Source organism: Urocampus carinirostris, chromosome 3 (assembly GCF_059441175.1).
Source record: "Urocampus carinirostris isolate Australia breed hairy pipefish chromosome 3, RoL_Ucar_1.0, whole genome shotgun sequence".
NCBI lineage: Eukaryota > Metazoa > Chordata > Actinopteri > Syngnathiformes > Syngnathidae > Urocampus > Urocampus carinirostris.
Genome location: NC_142351.1, coordinates 48243307 through 48260231, shown reverse-complemented (window position 1 = coordinate 48260231; position 16925 = coordinate 48243307). Strand labels below are relative to the sequence as shown.

Below are 16925 nucleotides of genomic sequence, written 5' to 3'. Positions count from 1 at the left end.
TGTGTATTTATTTAAAGAAGAACCAAATAACAAAAATAAACCATAGAATTATTTGAAAAGGAATAAATATAAAAAAGGGTTCATAGCATACAAAAGGTGACAGCTTGGACAAACAACATATATAAATACTGTAGCGTCCTACTTGTCTAAACACAGCGTTTGTATTATTTTGTGTGCTTTTGGAAAAAATAGTGTGAAGCAGTAAACTCAACTTAAGGAGCTTGGTTAGACTCTAACCGTTAGAGCCACTTACTTTCAACTAAAAAGGGAGAAAAGGCAGGGGATTTTTATTTATTTATCGCACATTGAATGTTTTATACAGCACCTATTCCTGACAGTTCTACGCATTCAGCCCATGACTTATTGGTCTTCTTTAATAAGAAGATTCAACGCAAACGGGAAGAGATTTATGAAGACCATGTAAATACGTCACATATTTAAGGTGTGAAAATTATAGATGCGCAACATAGTGGCTGTCCAGGGATTTTTTTCCCTGATTTAGTGATCTGTCACCTGATAATCTTAAACAGGTGGCGAATATGGCCATACAGACTACTTGCCTGTTTGACCATGGGCAGCATTAGCTCAGGAGGTAGAGCGCTCGTCTTGGGATCAAGAGATTGCAGGTTTGTTATATTTCAAAGTGTCCTTGGGCAAGACACTGAATCCCTAATGCCCCCAATAAGCAGGTAGGCGCCTCGCATGGCTGCATGGCCGCTATTGGTGTGTGAGTGTGTGTGTGAATGGGTAAGTGTGAAGCACACTGTAAAGCGCTTTGGGAGGTCTTCATTGACTTGAAAAGTGCTATATAAATGCAGACCTTTTACCATTTCATTTACCCGCTTCCTGGTTCAATGATTAAAGGTATTTTTGGGGTCTTTGGACCTTCAGTTCTAAATATTATAAACATATTACTCTCTATCACTTTGAAACAAATATGTATGGAAATAAAAGGTCAAAATTTAACTGACCTTGATGCGGCGCAGTGGTTAGCGCGTGTGCGGCACAGTTCTGAGGTCATGAGATCAAACCTCCTGTGTGGAGTGTGCATGTTTCCACTCCGGTTTTCTCCCACATTCCAAAAACATGCATTTCAGATTAATTGGCCAGTCCAAATTGTCCCTTGGTGTGAATGAGCGAGTGGTTGTATGTCTCTGTGTGCCCTGCGACTGGCTGGCAACCGGTTCAGGGTGTGTCCCTGAATAATCTTTTTGAATCTCTGCAATGAGGATTCAGGGCTAAAAACTGTACTGAGACAGCCCTGATTAAAGTAATCAATGATCTTCTACTGGCAATGGACCCCGGCGCTTCATCACTCTTGCTGCTGCTGGACCTTAGTGCTGCCTTTAAAACTGTGGACCATAATATCTTACTTGACCAGTAGGAGAAATGGATTGGTCTCTCAGGAACCGTCCTCCTATGGTTCAGATCCTACCTCTCAGATAGGACGCACCGTGTTAAATATGGTGAAATTACATCCAAGACCATTAGTGTTACCTGTAGTGTTCTGCAGGGTTCAGTATTTGGCCGCCTTCATTTCAGCATTTACATGCTTCCATTAGGTGATATTATTCGCAAGTATAATATCAGTTTCTATTGCTACGCACATGACACTCAACTATATCTTCCGATGGAGGAATCTGCCACACAAAACTGTGGAAATTTGGAGGCCTGCCTCACTGAGATAAAAGAATGGATGTCACTCAACTTGTGCCTGAACTCTGAAAAAACTGAAATGTTACTTATTGGTCCATCCAAATGCCGTGTTTTGACCAACTTAGGTGCCGAGGTGCCTAACTTGTTTGTGTGTTTGGGCATTTGGGTTGGCCATGGTCCTAAAATGTTTGTGTGTGTTTTGTGCTATTTTTCCTCTTTTTATTTTCTTTGTTATTGTATGTGTTTGTCTTGCTGTCGGTCACCCCTCTTGAGGTATATGACCAAGCTAGATAGATCGATAGACTTATCTTAAACCCTCCATACTGTAGAGGGCAGCAAGTCTCACAAAACGAAACAGAAATGTTAAACGGTCCTATTTCCGGCGTTTTAGATCCGTAGTGCGGTGCATCTTTGACACTTGTAATGGCTAAACTCTTTATGTTAACGTTCATGGTGATTGTGCTGTGCGTTGCTGTCGATGCTGTGTTTGAAGATCAAGTCGGAAAATTTGACTGGTAATAAATATTATTGCAAAGTTTGAAAAAAACGTACGCTTCCAAAACCTTGAATGAGTTCAAAGCATGCTAATGCTAACACCTGCTAGGGTCTGCCGGTGTTTTTTTTTTTACATCGAGTTTGATCCGAATTAGACTTTGCATCACTGGAAATTGCCATTGAATGTAAAACGATACTGAATTTTATATTACGTTGAATAACTTGTCTGTTTAACTATTAATTGACTATGCGTCATTGACAAGATTGAGTGCTGCTATGAAGTATTGCTTTTATTCTGATAATTTTTCCCACCACAATTCATACGTATACTACAGTGCATTATCTACTATGTTACTATAATGATGCAACTACAACATTCAGACTCGGTCTTTCTCGAAAAAAAGTCCAATATGGTTGATAGTTACAGTATTTTGTTCTATTGAAAGTTAATATAATTGTGTTTATCATATCATTTCATTGTGCTGTTTTTACAATATTATGAATTAGTTCTTAATTAGCTCCGAATTGCAAACAAGTGCAGTTGAAAAATGAAGAGAATTAATACATATACTCCTCAATGCAGCATTCCACAGTCAATGTACTCAAACATGTTCTCAATAGTTTTCACAAGAGATGCTTAATTTTACTTTTTAGTGGTATACTGATTGTTAATTGATTGATTGGAAGATTTAATTTCCAACTTTTCACATTCTTTCAGACTTTGTATAACATTCGTTTAACATTTTGCAATATATATATATATATATAATCTGCTTTATATCACCAGGCGGCAGCAATATGTTGGCAATGTCCGCTTTGCCCATTTTGATGCTCACCTTCAGTCATCCAAAAAGGTGATACTGGCAACTGAGAAAAACGTCTTTGCTGCAATGAACACCAGAACTGGAGAACTTTGTGAGTATGTTGAGCATCTCTCCCTGGACTTTTTCCCAGTTGACATGGCAAGCGTTACTTTTGTGAGGGCTCCATTTAATTTCTATCACAGTTTGGCGACATGTTGACAAGACCGGACCAGAGGGAAACATCGATGCTCTTCTGCATCATGGATCAGGTGCGTTAGTGAAACAAACTTATATGTACAGTATAAAATGTGTGTTTTAAAAAGATGATAATGTTTACTAGACGCTGTGCTGGTGGTGGGAAATGGACGCATACTGCGATCCTGGGATGTAAATATTGGTGGTTTGCATTGGGAGATCGTCCTGGATTCTGGCAGGTGAAGGACAGCTTCCGTTGTACCAATAGGCAGCAAATTGTCAGTACCGCTCTCTAATGACTTCTGGTTTTGTTCAACATTACAGTTACCAGGCAGCATCTTTTGTTGGACAGCAAGACATAGTGAAACACGTGGCTATTTTAAAGAAAAGTGCTCTGTCTCTTCATTATCTTTCCAATGGTCATCAAAAGTGGGTTGAGAATCTTCCTGATAGGTTAGTATATGACTTTGGTGTACTCTTAAAAATACCATTTAAATGAGTTTGAAAGTTTTAAAAGTCGGGAAGACTAAACAACTACAGTATACATTCCTTAAAGGGACAGTATGTATTATTTAGCACCTCTTAATGGTCAAAACAACTTCATTCTTCACTCTTGATTTATATGAGCAAGAATACATTAACCATCACATCAACTTGCATTTTTTTCAAATACTCATAGGTCGAGAAATTTGCATTTTTGTACATTACATGAGCCTCACTTAAATGGAGCTGACATAATTGTCCGCCATCTTTCTACAGGTAACCAAAAACTCTAATCTAAAATGATACGATTTGGTCACTTTGAATCTTCTTAGTTTGTTTTGTTCCTTATGCTTTTTATGACCTGTTTTCAGTTGCACTACACCATACAACAGGGGTTGGAGACCTATACATTTTCTCCATCTCGTTCAAAACTTGAGCCATTAATCCTGTTCACACGCAAAGCCAAACCAAAGCTGAATAACAATGCAGTACTTCGCAGAATATATAGGGCACGTTTTTCACTACAATTTACAGGCAAGGTGTCAAACCCCAAAAAAAACAAACCCTTAAACTCATTTTGGCTGTACAACTCTAAAAAATCCTTTTTTATAAAAGCTCACTATATAATCTGTGTTCAGTGTTCAGATACCTTAAGATGAAATCCACAGAACAAATTGTAAGTATGCTAAAACACCGGAAGAGAATTTAAAGTTATTTGATTGGGTGAGTGGGAGGGATGGGTGGAGGTATGCAAAAAGTGCAAGCACTCCCTCCCATCCTTCGCCCTACGCCATCTGCGCCAAAGGTAAGCACATCAGGCTCCCTGTTAGCAGAATGTTGTGACGTTTTTACAAAATAACTGCTTGCATCTGGTTTTGAAACCAATATGTATGGAAAAAAAGGGTCAAAATGAGTTTAACCGATCTTGAATAATTGCAAAAAAGAGACAAGGTTAAAGTGGTATGTTTGTTGATTTTGGGACACGGGCTCTGGCATTATTCTCTTTTCATAATTTTTATCAAATCATCAAAAATAAATGTGCTGAAGACTAAGCTTTTGTCTGGGGCGCAGGTTTAGCAAATTAGTAAATTTGTCTCATTATATATGTTGTGGTTCTTTGCCAAAATAAAATTAATATATTTGGCTTTTATGGCTCTTTGAGTCAAAAAGGTTCCCGACCCCTGCCGTACGGCAACATTTGGTGGTCAAATATTACCCCTTTCAATATGGTTTCTATCATGCACATTATGTTGTAGCTCTGGATCATAAACTCACCATATTTATCACTCTTTTACTATTTATTTTAATAAGATGTTACATAATTGTACCAAATTCTTGTTGGACACTTGGTTTGGTGTCATCAAAGTATGTGGAAGTCAAGCCTTGTTTTGTTATCAAGGATTTTCTTATCCAAAAACTGGGTAAAAAACTACAACCTTTTTACACCAACACTTAGTACACACAAGATTAAAAAAACAAAACGATTCACTTTTTTCATAGTGATAAATTTTCCATAATGTATGTTTTTTTCCAGGGCGGTATTTAAAACTCATTTGTTTTATTTTCTCTGCATTTCCAGTGAGACAGTGGATTACCAACTTGTTTATTCTGAAGGAACTGGGGAAGTGTATGTCTTTGGGATCCTGCCTCATTCCCACATTGCTATTGTTACGTATAGTGTAGAAGATGGAGAAATAATGAAGCAGGTATTAACAAATCAAAACTTAATTTATGTTATACAAGGGTATTGTTGCAGCATTTTGATCAAATTCTGTTCTTTGCTTGTTGAGGTTTCAGTGGAAGCACCGTGGCTGTCCAATATACAAGCAAGTTGTGCCATGGTTGGCCAAGGAACTTTAATGTGCGTTGATCCTTCTTCCAGCTCTCTGTACATGCTTAATGTGCAATCACAAAAAGAAATGACCCAAATCTCACTACAGGTATTTGCTTTTGTAAATTCCTCCCCATGTTTTCTTTGGTATTAATTTGTTTCAATCCGTTTTCCCATCCCCAGTCACTGGGACTTGATGTTGCGTCCGCCTTTCGTCCAGTTGTGGTGTCCACCCAACCAAATCCGTCACGGAGTCCACTCCCTGAATTTCTCCTTCAACTTAGTGCTGACCATTATCTTCTTCTTCAGCTCAACAATGGGCAGATTCTCACACTGAGAGACCTCAAGCCTGTATGTCAATAAACATGGACAATTCTGGCATATTATTTACATCTATGCTACTCCATAACTGTTTTTTGGCTTTTGTCGCTGGACGTTACTCTTTTCAAACCTTATTCAAAAAATGTGCATATTGCATTTATTGAGTGAATTCTCACATTTTTAAAATATTTTGTGTCCCTGCATCCATTTATCCAATATGATTGAATCATGCTTTATCCACATGAACACTTGGCATCTCTGTCTCAAATTGCAGGCGATGCTAGCTTCATTTTCTACCACTGGCGATAAGACGGTCCTTGCTGTTATGTCACCCAAGAATAAAACTGTGAGTTAACATTTGAATATCAAGTAAGCAACTAGAATCTAACTGGGTCTTTGCTGATCAATTTTGAGAATCCATTTATTTTCTTCTCCTAGGCCTGTGTTATTAACTTGTTTAGCGCAGATACTGGACGGAGACTCATTGACACAACCTTGAATGTTAATATCGACCCGAATGGTGGCAAACCCGAGAAGGTAAGGGAATATTTTTGCCAGTTTTAAAGTTCTATTAAAAGCCTGGATCAGTCCTTCCTGGTGATGTACTGGTGGACTTGCTGAAGACTTTATGGCAATGTTGTCATTGTTTTTCTTTTCTTTTTTAGCTGTACGTTCAGACCTTCTTAAAAAAGGATGACTCTGTAGGCTACAGGGTCATGGTGCAGACTGAAGACCACACGTTGAGCTTCATGCAACAGCCAGGTATTAGTTTTTGGGAAACAAAGGGGAAGAGGACTGCATCAGTCAAAATACCAACCCCAATATATTCCCTTGATTTTCACCGTTAACCGTTCCATAACTAACCCAAGACTGACAGATTAACTTGATTTGAGGTACAAAGCCCAGAGTAAACCCAAACTTTCACGTTTTATATGTGAGGGCGAAGAGTAATTTTGGTCGTCTTTGAAAACAATTCCCCACCCCCAACACCACTCACCCGCCGGGCGCCTGCTTTCTGTCCCACAGTGCCACTGAAAAGCATATGTGTCGAACAGTGACAGCATCGATTGTCCGTAGTGGCACCGTTCGGCTGCCGTGGCACACACGCTGCCCGGATCTTCCATAGAGAAAAAGGAACATATTGTAGAACACATAACATGTGGATAATTTTAAAAAAATCCTAAATTTGGGCTTGGTACGGGGTGTGTTGGTGCCAGGGCCCACGGTCTAACCTCTAACATGTATTAAGTAAATTTCTGCACAGATTTTTCTTAATGGATCATTGTTTGTTTGGATAAGCAGCTTTGATTGAATATATCACATAGCAGACAGTGATATTTGTGAAGTGAAAATATTATTTGTTATTGGAATATAAAATTTATTGGGTAAGCTCATTAGCCCTTTACTTACATACACAAATAAAGGCAATCATGATAAATATTTAGGGTCACAGTTCCAAGTTGTCCTCTTTGCATCTTCTCTATATAGTGGCAAACAGGGAAGCTTCAACACAACTGTCAAGTAACCTGAGAACAGATTATTCAACATCATGGTTTAGAGCGGGGGTTGGCAACCAGCGTTTCAGGAGCAACATGCGGCTCTTTAGTGCTGATTAGTGGCTGACTAAAAAGAGCTGGGTCCCAAATGGCTTTTCAGATTATGTTGCTTGCATCCATGTAAAATTAGTCACAAAAAGGGAAAATACATGCAAGTAAAATGGTTGCAACACGCAGGATTGATGTTGCTAAATTTAGTTCGAAGCGCGATGCGCACAGATTTTGCGTGATTTCTCAGACCCCTGGAAGCTTAGAGGGAACATTGCTGAGGACCGTGCTCTAAATTATTGAAGTAGCAGGAAAAAAAAAAGCATCAGCCTGTAAAAATAAACTCAAATGGATAAATTCGCATATGAAAGAAATTAAGCTTACGGTTTGCCTGCTGCAAACTTTTAATGACCGGTCTGTTTGTCTGTTTTTAGGGCGTGTCATGTGGACAAGAGAAGAGTCCCTTTCAGACGTCTTAACCATGGAAATGGTGGATTTGCCCCTAACAGGAACACAGGCAGAGTTGGAGGGGGAATTTGGCAAAAAAGCCGGTAAATGTTTTCGCCGTTTTCCCTTTGAAACACGTTGCCCTGTAGAATTCTGACTGAGTGGCGGTGCGTGCATGAATCATTTTGATGCTTTGACAGTCACTTTTTTCAATTTGCTTTATTGCTGCACTTGGATTCAGCCATTCAAGGTAAAAACCAAATTCTTGGCCTTTGTGATTATCGTTGATCAAAATTCTCCAGCAAAGTCCTTTTTTGTGCTCTTAGTGTTCATGTTTTACAAATTGAAACGGGCAATTTTCTTTTAGATCGCTATGACGTATTTGAAGAAGGTGTAATTTTAAGCACAAATTCTCTCACTTTAATGTAATTTCACCGTGTACTGTACTTGTGACATGGAACCGTGACATGAAAGTTCTTCACTTGCACTGTTAAGATGGCTTGGTGTCCATGGTGCTGAAGCGCCTGACCTCCCAGCTCATCCTCCTGCAAGCTTGGATCGCTCACCTCTGGAAGCTCTTCTACGATGCACGCAAGCCTCACAGCCATGTCAAGAGTGACGTGAGCATTGAAACTCTGTCCAGAGATGAATTCAACCTCCAGAAAATGATGGTCATGGTCACCGCAGCTGGAAAGGTTTGCTTTGTATACTTCTTCCAATTTTATCATTAGGTTGTTCTACATATCATATTTTTTTTAAGGCTGTAGTAAAGTTGGGTATTACGATAAAAGTTGGCAGTATTTATTTATTTATTTTATTTTACATCTTTTGGAGTGATGTGAATTCCATCACCAGCAGTGGCGTGTGTTGAGGTTTCTCTCTTGTGAGGCAGTTTGATCTACAAATAAATGAAGCCACATCTTATTCATAATTTGGTTGGCATAGCAAGAACGCAATATATAAACTTGAGCAGAGAAAAATAATATTTTATTGTCCTACCTTAACTTGTAAATAAAGTTATTGCGCTGCTCCTTTGAATAAAAATCTCTTTTTCTAGATTTTTTTTTAAAATGCACAAAATTATAAAAACATACCGGACGGCTTGACTTGCTGTCAGCTTGCTAATATTATCGCTAATTATAATGTTTGGGGCTGAAGTGTGCGCCAAATCATAATCATTGGTCTCACTCTCGGCCTTGTACATAAGGCAATTGAAATGCACGCATCAGCAGACGCTCAGCGGAGTAATTCATTACATACTAATTGTATTTATAATATTTATAATGTATTTGAAAATTTAGCAACTGTAACACTGACTATGACCATTTAATATTTTTATATTTTATATTTCCATGATGACAGGTGAGGCATACGCTCACATGCCTCCTCTGACTGCATGTTACTGGTTATTAGGGGTTGGCGGACTGAAAGAATGGCCTTTACTGCCCTTCAGTTGTAAATCCGCATTGACAAAGCGAATGAGGGAACTGTTGTTAAAATAAATCACTCTGATTAATTCCGGATTTTAAAAATATAGTGACACTGATGCTCAGACTCCGAGGTTTGAGGCCAGGGCTTGCTCTCTTTGAGTAAGTATATGTATTTTCTTTTATGAAAGCGTGATACAATTTTAACATGCCAATTAATTTTAAAATAGGCTAAAATCGGTATCTGACGGTTGCTCTTACGAGAAAAACTTCCATCCAAACCCTGCTAATGGCAAAACTGTTTAGTGTGGCTTCTGTGTAAAACCAGTGATGCAGACAATCTTAGAGAGGTTTTATTTGTATACTTGCAAAAAGTCTAATTACTTTAGTTCCTAATAATGCTATCCCTGCTCTTGTCCCTTCAGCTCTTTGGCATTGACAGCAAGACGGGCACTATTTTATGGCGGCATTACCTGGAGAACATTCCATCCAATGCGGCCTTTAAACTCATGGTGCAGAGGACCACTGCCCACTTCCCTCACCCCCCACAGTGCACGTTGCTAATCAAAGACAAAGTATGAGACCATGTGATTTGGAAATGCAGAATTTATTTTAAATGTATAATTCTTTGGGTTCCTACAAGGATACAGGCTTAACAACACTCCATGTATTTAACCCAATCTTTGGGAAGAAGAGCCACGTCGCCCCACCGGGTTTACCTCAGCCAATACTTCAGTCACTCATGCTACCGCTCATGGACCAGGATTATGCTAAAGTCTTACTTCTAGTTGATGAGCAGTTTAAGGTTAAAATGCACACTGATTCAAAATACCGTGCTGCTGCGATGGGAACAGAACCACGACTCAAGTTTTTTTCTTTTTTAAACCACAGGTTTTAGCCTTCCCCTCTACAAAAAATGTCTTGCAGCAACTCCAGGAAATGGCTTCTTCTATATTTTTCTACCTGGTGGACTCCAGCCATGGCAAATTGTCTGGATACAGGCTCCAAACGGCAAGTAACACTAGTATTGCTGTGGCTTTTTTATGACGGGTTTATTTAATCATGGCTACAAACTGGTCAGGGTTGGCAAGTTAACAACTAAGTAGCTGTATTTATTAACTTTTATGACTTTTCATGCAATTTATTCAGAAAATGGCTACTTAATTCCTTACATTCAATAATAACAAATTAAAACATTTAAATTAAGCAGTTCGCACATCACTCCGTCCAGTTTTTTTAACCAGTGTGCCGCACGAAATACCTCAACTTTATCTTTGAAAAAATGCACATCGTTGTTCACCCATTGCTTTCTTAAAATGACCAGCCGAGTAACTGTAACCTTCGCTTATATAAGAAGTGTGCAGCAGATGACCATTTTTTTTCTTGTACTAGTTTTCTGCTCGAGAGACGGTAAAGAAAAATATCTTTAACAACTTATTTTGTTTGATGAGGCTGTTTATTGGATGTGGTGTGTAGCTGGGGGTGTCCTCAAAAAGTTTGAAATCAAATGTTTTCTCTTATGTGTTATCAATGCCCTACTGAGTTCAAAGAGCCTTTTTATATTTTTATCTTTTTTAATTTTATATTTTATATACTTTATCTTACTTTTACCCTTTGTGTCCCAGCCACAGAGTGTATTACGCTGGAGGAAAGGAGGCGGAGGGCATGGGAGAGTTCAGTAATTGGCAAATGTGATCGCGGTTTTCTTTTGTTATAGGATAAAAATGTTGTAGGGAAGAAAAGGGCTGTTTCAAATACAGTTCAAATGCCAACCCAAACCCCCCCAAAAAGATGAAAGAAGAAGTTTATTTGACCATGTCTAAGAATTTCACATACTTGTAGGTGCAACAAAAGGAGCTTGACAGAAGCTGCCATGATGATTTCAGCCAGAGGATGGCATCAGCATGTAGAATATTTTGAAGTTACAGACGCCACCTTTTAAGTTACAGTAAATCAAATAAGTGAATAAAAATGTTGCACAAAACCTTGCTGATTTTAATATTATAGTTTTCTAAAAAGAAAAAAAAAAAAAAAAAAAAATTAGTTCCTCGGGCAGATAATGTGCTATTTCCTTTTCTAGAAAAACATATAATGAAATGGTCCACTTTGAAAAGCAGGTTAATAATATCGTAAAATCCTAAATTATTACTACTTAACCCAAATAAACAAACCTGTATTACCTCTTGAGCTACGGTGGCCACAAATGATAGAAGAAACTTCATTGTGTTAATTTAACATAATAATTTAAGATTAATAAATAGAACGTAAATAAATAAATAAAACCAGTGCCGGGACTAATTTATAAACATGCTCAACAGACTGTATAGTTCGAGATTTCTTGATTAAAAAATGATATTTTTAATTAAAAGCTTGCCTCGGCTCAGAAAAAGGTGGAGAAACACATGTCTAGACAGTATGACTGTAGCGCAGTGGTCAGGAACTTACGGCTCGCAGGCCATATAGGGCTCTTTTCATGAGTACGTATGGCTTGGAGACAAAATTTGTTGCGTGCAAATTTTTCCATGTCATACTTGACTTGAATGAGTGAATACTTTTGAAATGTCCTCAAATATATGGGGCACATTTCTAACTACAGTATACAGTCAAGGTGTCACACCAAAAAAAACTTGTTTTGGCTGTAAATCGCTAAGGAATCCTTCATATGGAAGCTCATTAAATAATCCGTGTTCACTGTTGAGACACCTTATGATGATTTTCCACATAACCAACTGTAAATATGCCAAAACACCAGAAGAGTACCCAGAGCAATTTGATTGGGTGAGCGGTAGGGATGGATGGAGCTATGCAAAGGCGCAAGACACCATCTCCTGTCTCCCGCCCTGCGCTGTCTGCACTGTAAGTAGATATGTCTAGATTCACGTTTTCAGAATTTTGTGAAATAAAAAAAAAAAAAACTGCTCACACCTTGTTTTGAAACTATTATTTATGAAAAAAATGATGGTCAAAATGAGCCTGAACAACATTAAGTATTTGCGGGTGTATTGGTTGAAATCTTGGACACAGGCTCTGGCATTTTAATTATTTTTTTCAAAAATTTTATCTAATCATCAAATGTCACACAGTGAACTAAAATGTGCTGAAGAATAAGCTTTTGTCTGCAAAGCAGGTTGAACGGTTTTGTTGAATTTTGTCTCAATATATGGTGTGGCTCTCAAACCAAAAAAAAAAAAAATATCTCCTTCTGGTCTGCAGATTTTGGCCACAAAGGGCAGTACAACACAGCCATGACACAACATTGAGACAAGAGAAGATGGACACAAACTTTATGAAAAACATTTATTATTTTTTATAATTTTAGGATTTGTCAACTGAGCTCATCTGGGAGGTCGTTATCCCAACAGAGGTCCAGAAAATTGTCTCAGTTAAAGGGAAACGGCCAAACGAGCATGTGCACTCTCAGGGTCGTGTTATGGGAGATCGCAGTGTCCTCTACAAGGTTGGTACAAAGGATGTGCGTCGAGAAAATGATTCTAACTGGCTTTTTTGCGTTACCTAGTACTTGAACCCTAATCTGCTGGCGGTGGTGACCGAGAGCACAGACACGCACCAGGAGCGGAGCTTCATCGGCATCTTGCTGATTGATGGCGTGACTGGTCGAATCATCCACGAGGCGGTTCAAAGGAAGGCCAGAGGACCGGTTCACGTCGTGCATTCTGAAAACTGGGTGGTGGTAAGCCATTAGTAATTTTATAAAATAATTAAAACGACAAGAAAAATATCAGTAGTCTTTAAGATTGAAAGATTGGTCTCGAATCAGAGTGCATTCAATCAATATAATTAAAATGAATCTGAATTTGGCTAATGTTTTTGTTTTTATACATACAGTACTTTTTTGCCTTCTGTATTGATCTGCATTTATAGAGCCCTTTCCGTGTTTACAACCAGTGTGACGAAGCCAAGCTGCTCGTGCATTGTTGAAGCAGAACAGCAGAATTCAAGTCCGTTTATAGCAGCCCTTTGACCAAAAAAATGATCCTAGATCGCAGATGGAAACAGCTAAAATAGCACGAAGTATGTGTATGACATCAAAGTAAAAAAAACAGCAAATTTTCATTTGATCAGTGCTGGATTTTTTTCCTTTTGGAGGTAAAATGAATAAACTGAATACAATTTTAAAATTGTTCTTGAAAGTGCTTGAGAAGTGCTTGAATTTGGCATCGAATAAGGTGTATAAACCCTGGGTATACAAGCGTAACAAAAATACAACTATAGATTTACAAATAAAACCACAAAACACAAAATTGCTGTGGAGTGATTGGTCTTTGTCATTACACAGAAGTACAGCAAAATTGGGAGACTTTTCCTTTCAGTGTAAGAAAGCGATTTAAAGAGTCGCTGGCTAGATGCATTCAGGCATCAGGCTATCGTCATATTGAGCCAGGTCTACTCAATGTTTAAAATGCAACTGCACTGAATTTAGCAGTTTCCCACAAGTTGTAGTCAACTGTTTCATGGGTAATGGATCTGGCATTGGTGAGATACAGGCTCAGCAGGGGTATCTTGTGAGAGTTGTTATGTAGCCTATCAGACCTGTAGCACCACTATTGTCTTCTCTCCCTACTTTAACGGTGTTTCTTGCTGTGTCTCTTACTTACTCTCTCCCTCCCTCTTTCTCTCTTTCTCTTCAACCCTCTCCTTTTCCTTTTAATCTACTAGTCAGCCCCAAAAAAGAGTTTATTCTAGCATCTGGCTCTGAGCTCAAATAAGTTTGACACCCCTGGCGGTCTGTCTATCAGGGTGCGTAGGTGAGGGGTCTCGAACGTGATTCCCGCGGGCACTAGGGTGCCCCTTAATGACAGCTGAAGGGCCTGCGGAACTGTTGGGAAAATAGCTCACCAGTGTTGGGACATTGTGATTTTCTACTAAAATTGTTATTATTAGTTATTGACTGAGTCTATTTAACTGTACTTCCAATAATTAACCTGGCGATAACATGGTAACAGCATAGTAATATCAGTCATTTCACAAATGCATATGAAACTGGCCCCGCAACCCTACTGAGGATAAGCGGTGCAGATAATGGATTGATGGATGGATATAAAACTGGGTGCTCTTCCCGCTAATTAGTAACAAAACATAGCTCTCGCCTTGAAAAAGGTTGGAGACACTGGCGTAGGTACTCCTATAATCTGAGACAAAAGGTTTCTTGGGGGATGAATGGTGTGCCTTTCGAAGTTCCTTCTTTTTGACACTTTAGCTGAAAACGGGAGCAGAGGGGGTATTTGTAGCAAGAGCCTCACCCATCACTAGTCTTCTAAGAAAGTTCTCTCATTGTTCTCATGTTGTCTATTTGCAGTACGAGTACTGGAGCACCAAGTCCCGCAGGAACGAGTTTTCGGTGATCGAGCTGTACGAGGGGATGGAGTTGTACAACAGCACCGTGTTCAGCTCACTGGATCGGCCGCACGCCCCGCAGGTGCTACAGCAGTCTTACATCTTCCCTTCGTCCATCTCCACCATGGAAGCCACGCTGACCGAAAAAGGCATCACCAGCCGCCATCTGCTCAGTGAGTTTGCCTGTGTAAAGTTTGTTTGAATAAAAAGCTACACTTTACAGGATTTGCACAGGTGCCCTAAATCTGGGAAAATGCTTGAGTTTTAATGTTATGTTATCTAGGCCAGGAAAATGCTTGAATATTGGGCTAAGTGCTTGAAAATGCTTGAAATTCTTTCCAAATTTCTCGTCAGTCTGACTTGACCGACCACGAATAAGCGAAGAAAAATAAGAAAATAATAAAGTCGGCTTAAAAACGACGCAGACACAATTGCAGTGGTTTGTATGGCGTTGCCATGTGAAGTGTTGTTTCACCCCCTTACCAGTGCATTAGGAAATCACATCAAGATGCTAAAAGGTTGCAGTTTTAATGAAAAACTGCCTGAAAAAGAAAAATACAAACCGCAGTTCACCTCTTAATGTTCCGGCGGCCTGCGGTCGGGACATTGGACTTTTCATAAACAAATACGCGTCTGTACAATGTCACCATCCACTGAAATACGTTATGCCCCATATCATTGGAAAGCGTAAACTCATGGGATTCAAGATATGATGACCATTTAAAAATGTACTCCTCACAGGAATATCACCATCAGTCTGAAACAAGATACCCGAAAATTATAAATACATAATTGCTCACCAATAAGTCCTCTGGGAAGTCAGCTGATGGTTGCAAACATGGAGTCATTACATCCAGGACTGTCTTGTGAATCAAACTGTGTAATATATTTACTCCAAAGCACACAGTGATGCAAACGGATTAAAAAAAAAACAAAAAAAAAACCGCCTAAAAGCATTTCTGCATCTCTGGAGGTTCTATGTTGTAATCTATTCATTTTGTCACATTTTTTTCAGTTTTCAAAGCCTACAAGTGCCTGTATTGATACAACAGAGATAATCTCCTTTAGCGCCACTTTTGGAAACGCCTTAACCTACCCTTAGAAAAATGTGTAAAATTCAGTGTTTTGTCTTCTAATGGTAGTGGAAGGAATGAAAGATTGGCCTTGAAAGTGCTTAAAAAGTGCTTGAATTTGGCCACGAAATAGGTGAACAGACCCTGACTTTACCATTGACTCTTTCTATAGTTTGCTTGCCATCAGGAGGAATTCTATCCCTGCCCAAAATGTTCCTTGATCCCCGAAGACCTGAAATCATATCTGAGCAGAGTCGGTGAGTACTTTATTCGACCTGTTTTTTTGTTTGTCTTGTTTTGAATCATAAGCATATATGGATGTGTAAATTGCCTTTATCACTACTAAGAACTAATGCTAAACACATATTCATTGTGTGTGTCTGTGTATTTGTTGTTCCTGGTTTTTGGGTGGGTAAAGAGGGTATTTTTTTTATTGCATACTGAATGTTTTTATAAATTACTTTGTGAAGCAATTCATTGGCTGAAAGGTTCTTGCCAAATAAATTTGATTTGATATTTTTTTTACAGAAATGTATACAAATGTAAATACTTTGAAAAAAACAATTACACAACTTAGTATCAGGAACATCATTTGTGGCAAAAATATTTGTCTTTTTAAACTAAAGAGACAGTTTGTATATTTAGCACCTCTAGGTGGTAAAAAAAAAAAACTTTGTTCAGTAAATAATGGTGGAAAAAAAGCAAAAGTCATTGAATCATAAAAAAACGTGCATCTGTCATAACACCGGAGCAGATTATAAGGCACAACCCCAAAAGATAGTCTTTTGTGATATATTTTCTAATGCATTCAGTGGTCAACTGCAAAGTCTGTAACAAAAGAACTCAAGGATTCTCAACAGTTTGAAATCATAAATTTTGAACAACTGACGCTTGTTGTATTTAATGTTTTAACAACTAAAAATATGTTTGTCCAATCAAATGTACAATCATGTCATCAAAACCGTTTTGGCTCGAATGTTACTTGAGTTTCACAGAGTTGAGTCGTACTCTGTTTTGTTTGACTGTCCGACATGCTCTATAAATGTTTCTGTGTCACTTATCTGCTGCCATGATACTTAAGGTCTGCTTTGCAAACTTTGTAAGTTGTCTTTTTATTGGTCATATACAGGCAAAAATGCTAAAACTTGTAAAGAAAATTTAAATATCAAAACCCAAAAAAATAACCATTGAACATTCTGTAACTTTATTATCAATTGGTTCATTTCTGGTTCATGTTAAGTTAGTGGTCTGGAACCTATGGCTCTTTTCATCTAGCTGAGCGATAAAATCGAGCT

At 38.5% G+C, this 16925-nt stretch overlaps 1 protein-coding gene across 1 annotated transcript in view; it reads left to right on the top strand.

The window, feature by feature from the left end:
• The first annotated feature begins 1995 nt into the window (after positions 1-1995).
• emc1 (ER membrane protein complex subunit 1) overlaps positions 1996-16925 on the top strand; it is a 19887-nt gene continuing 4957 nt past the window's right edge. The window contains exons 1-20 of the mRNA XM_088332135.1: positions 1996-2171; positions 2939-3066; positions 3158-3223; positions 3295-3388; positions 3474-3602; positions 5212-5338; positions 5423-5572; positions 5647-5814; positions 6059-6130; positions 6223-6321; positions 6450-6546; positions 7763-7879; positions 8271-8470; positions 9628-9777; positions 9846-10007; positions 10094-10213; positions 12522-12659; positions 12720-12893; positions 14520-14730; positions 15803-15887. Of these exons, the coding sequence (XP_088188261.1) occupies positions 2080-2171; positions 2939-3066; positions 3158-3223; positions 3295-3388; positions 3474-3602; positions 5212-5338; positions 5423-5572; positions 5647-5814; positions 6059-6130; positions 6223-6321; positions 6450-6546; positions 7763-7879; positions 8271-8470; positions 9628-9777; positions 9846-10007; positions 10094-10213; positions 12522-12659; positions 12720-12893; positions 14520-14730; positions 15803-15887 (2579 nt within the window). The 5' untranslated portion in view covers positions 1996-2079. The remainder of the gene's footprint in view (positions 2172-2938; positions 3067-3157; positions 3224-3294; positions 3389-3473; positions 3603-5211; positions 5339-5422; positions 5573-5646; positions 5815-6058; positions 6131-6222; positions 6322-6449; positions 6547-7762; positions 7880-8270; positions 8471-9627; positions 9778-9845; positions 10008-10093; positions 10214-12521; positions 12660-12719; positions 12894-14519; positions 14731-15802; positions 15888-16925) is intronic.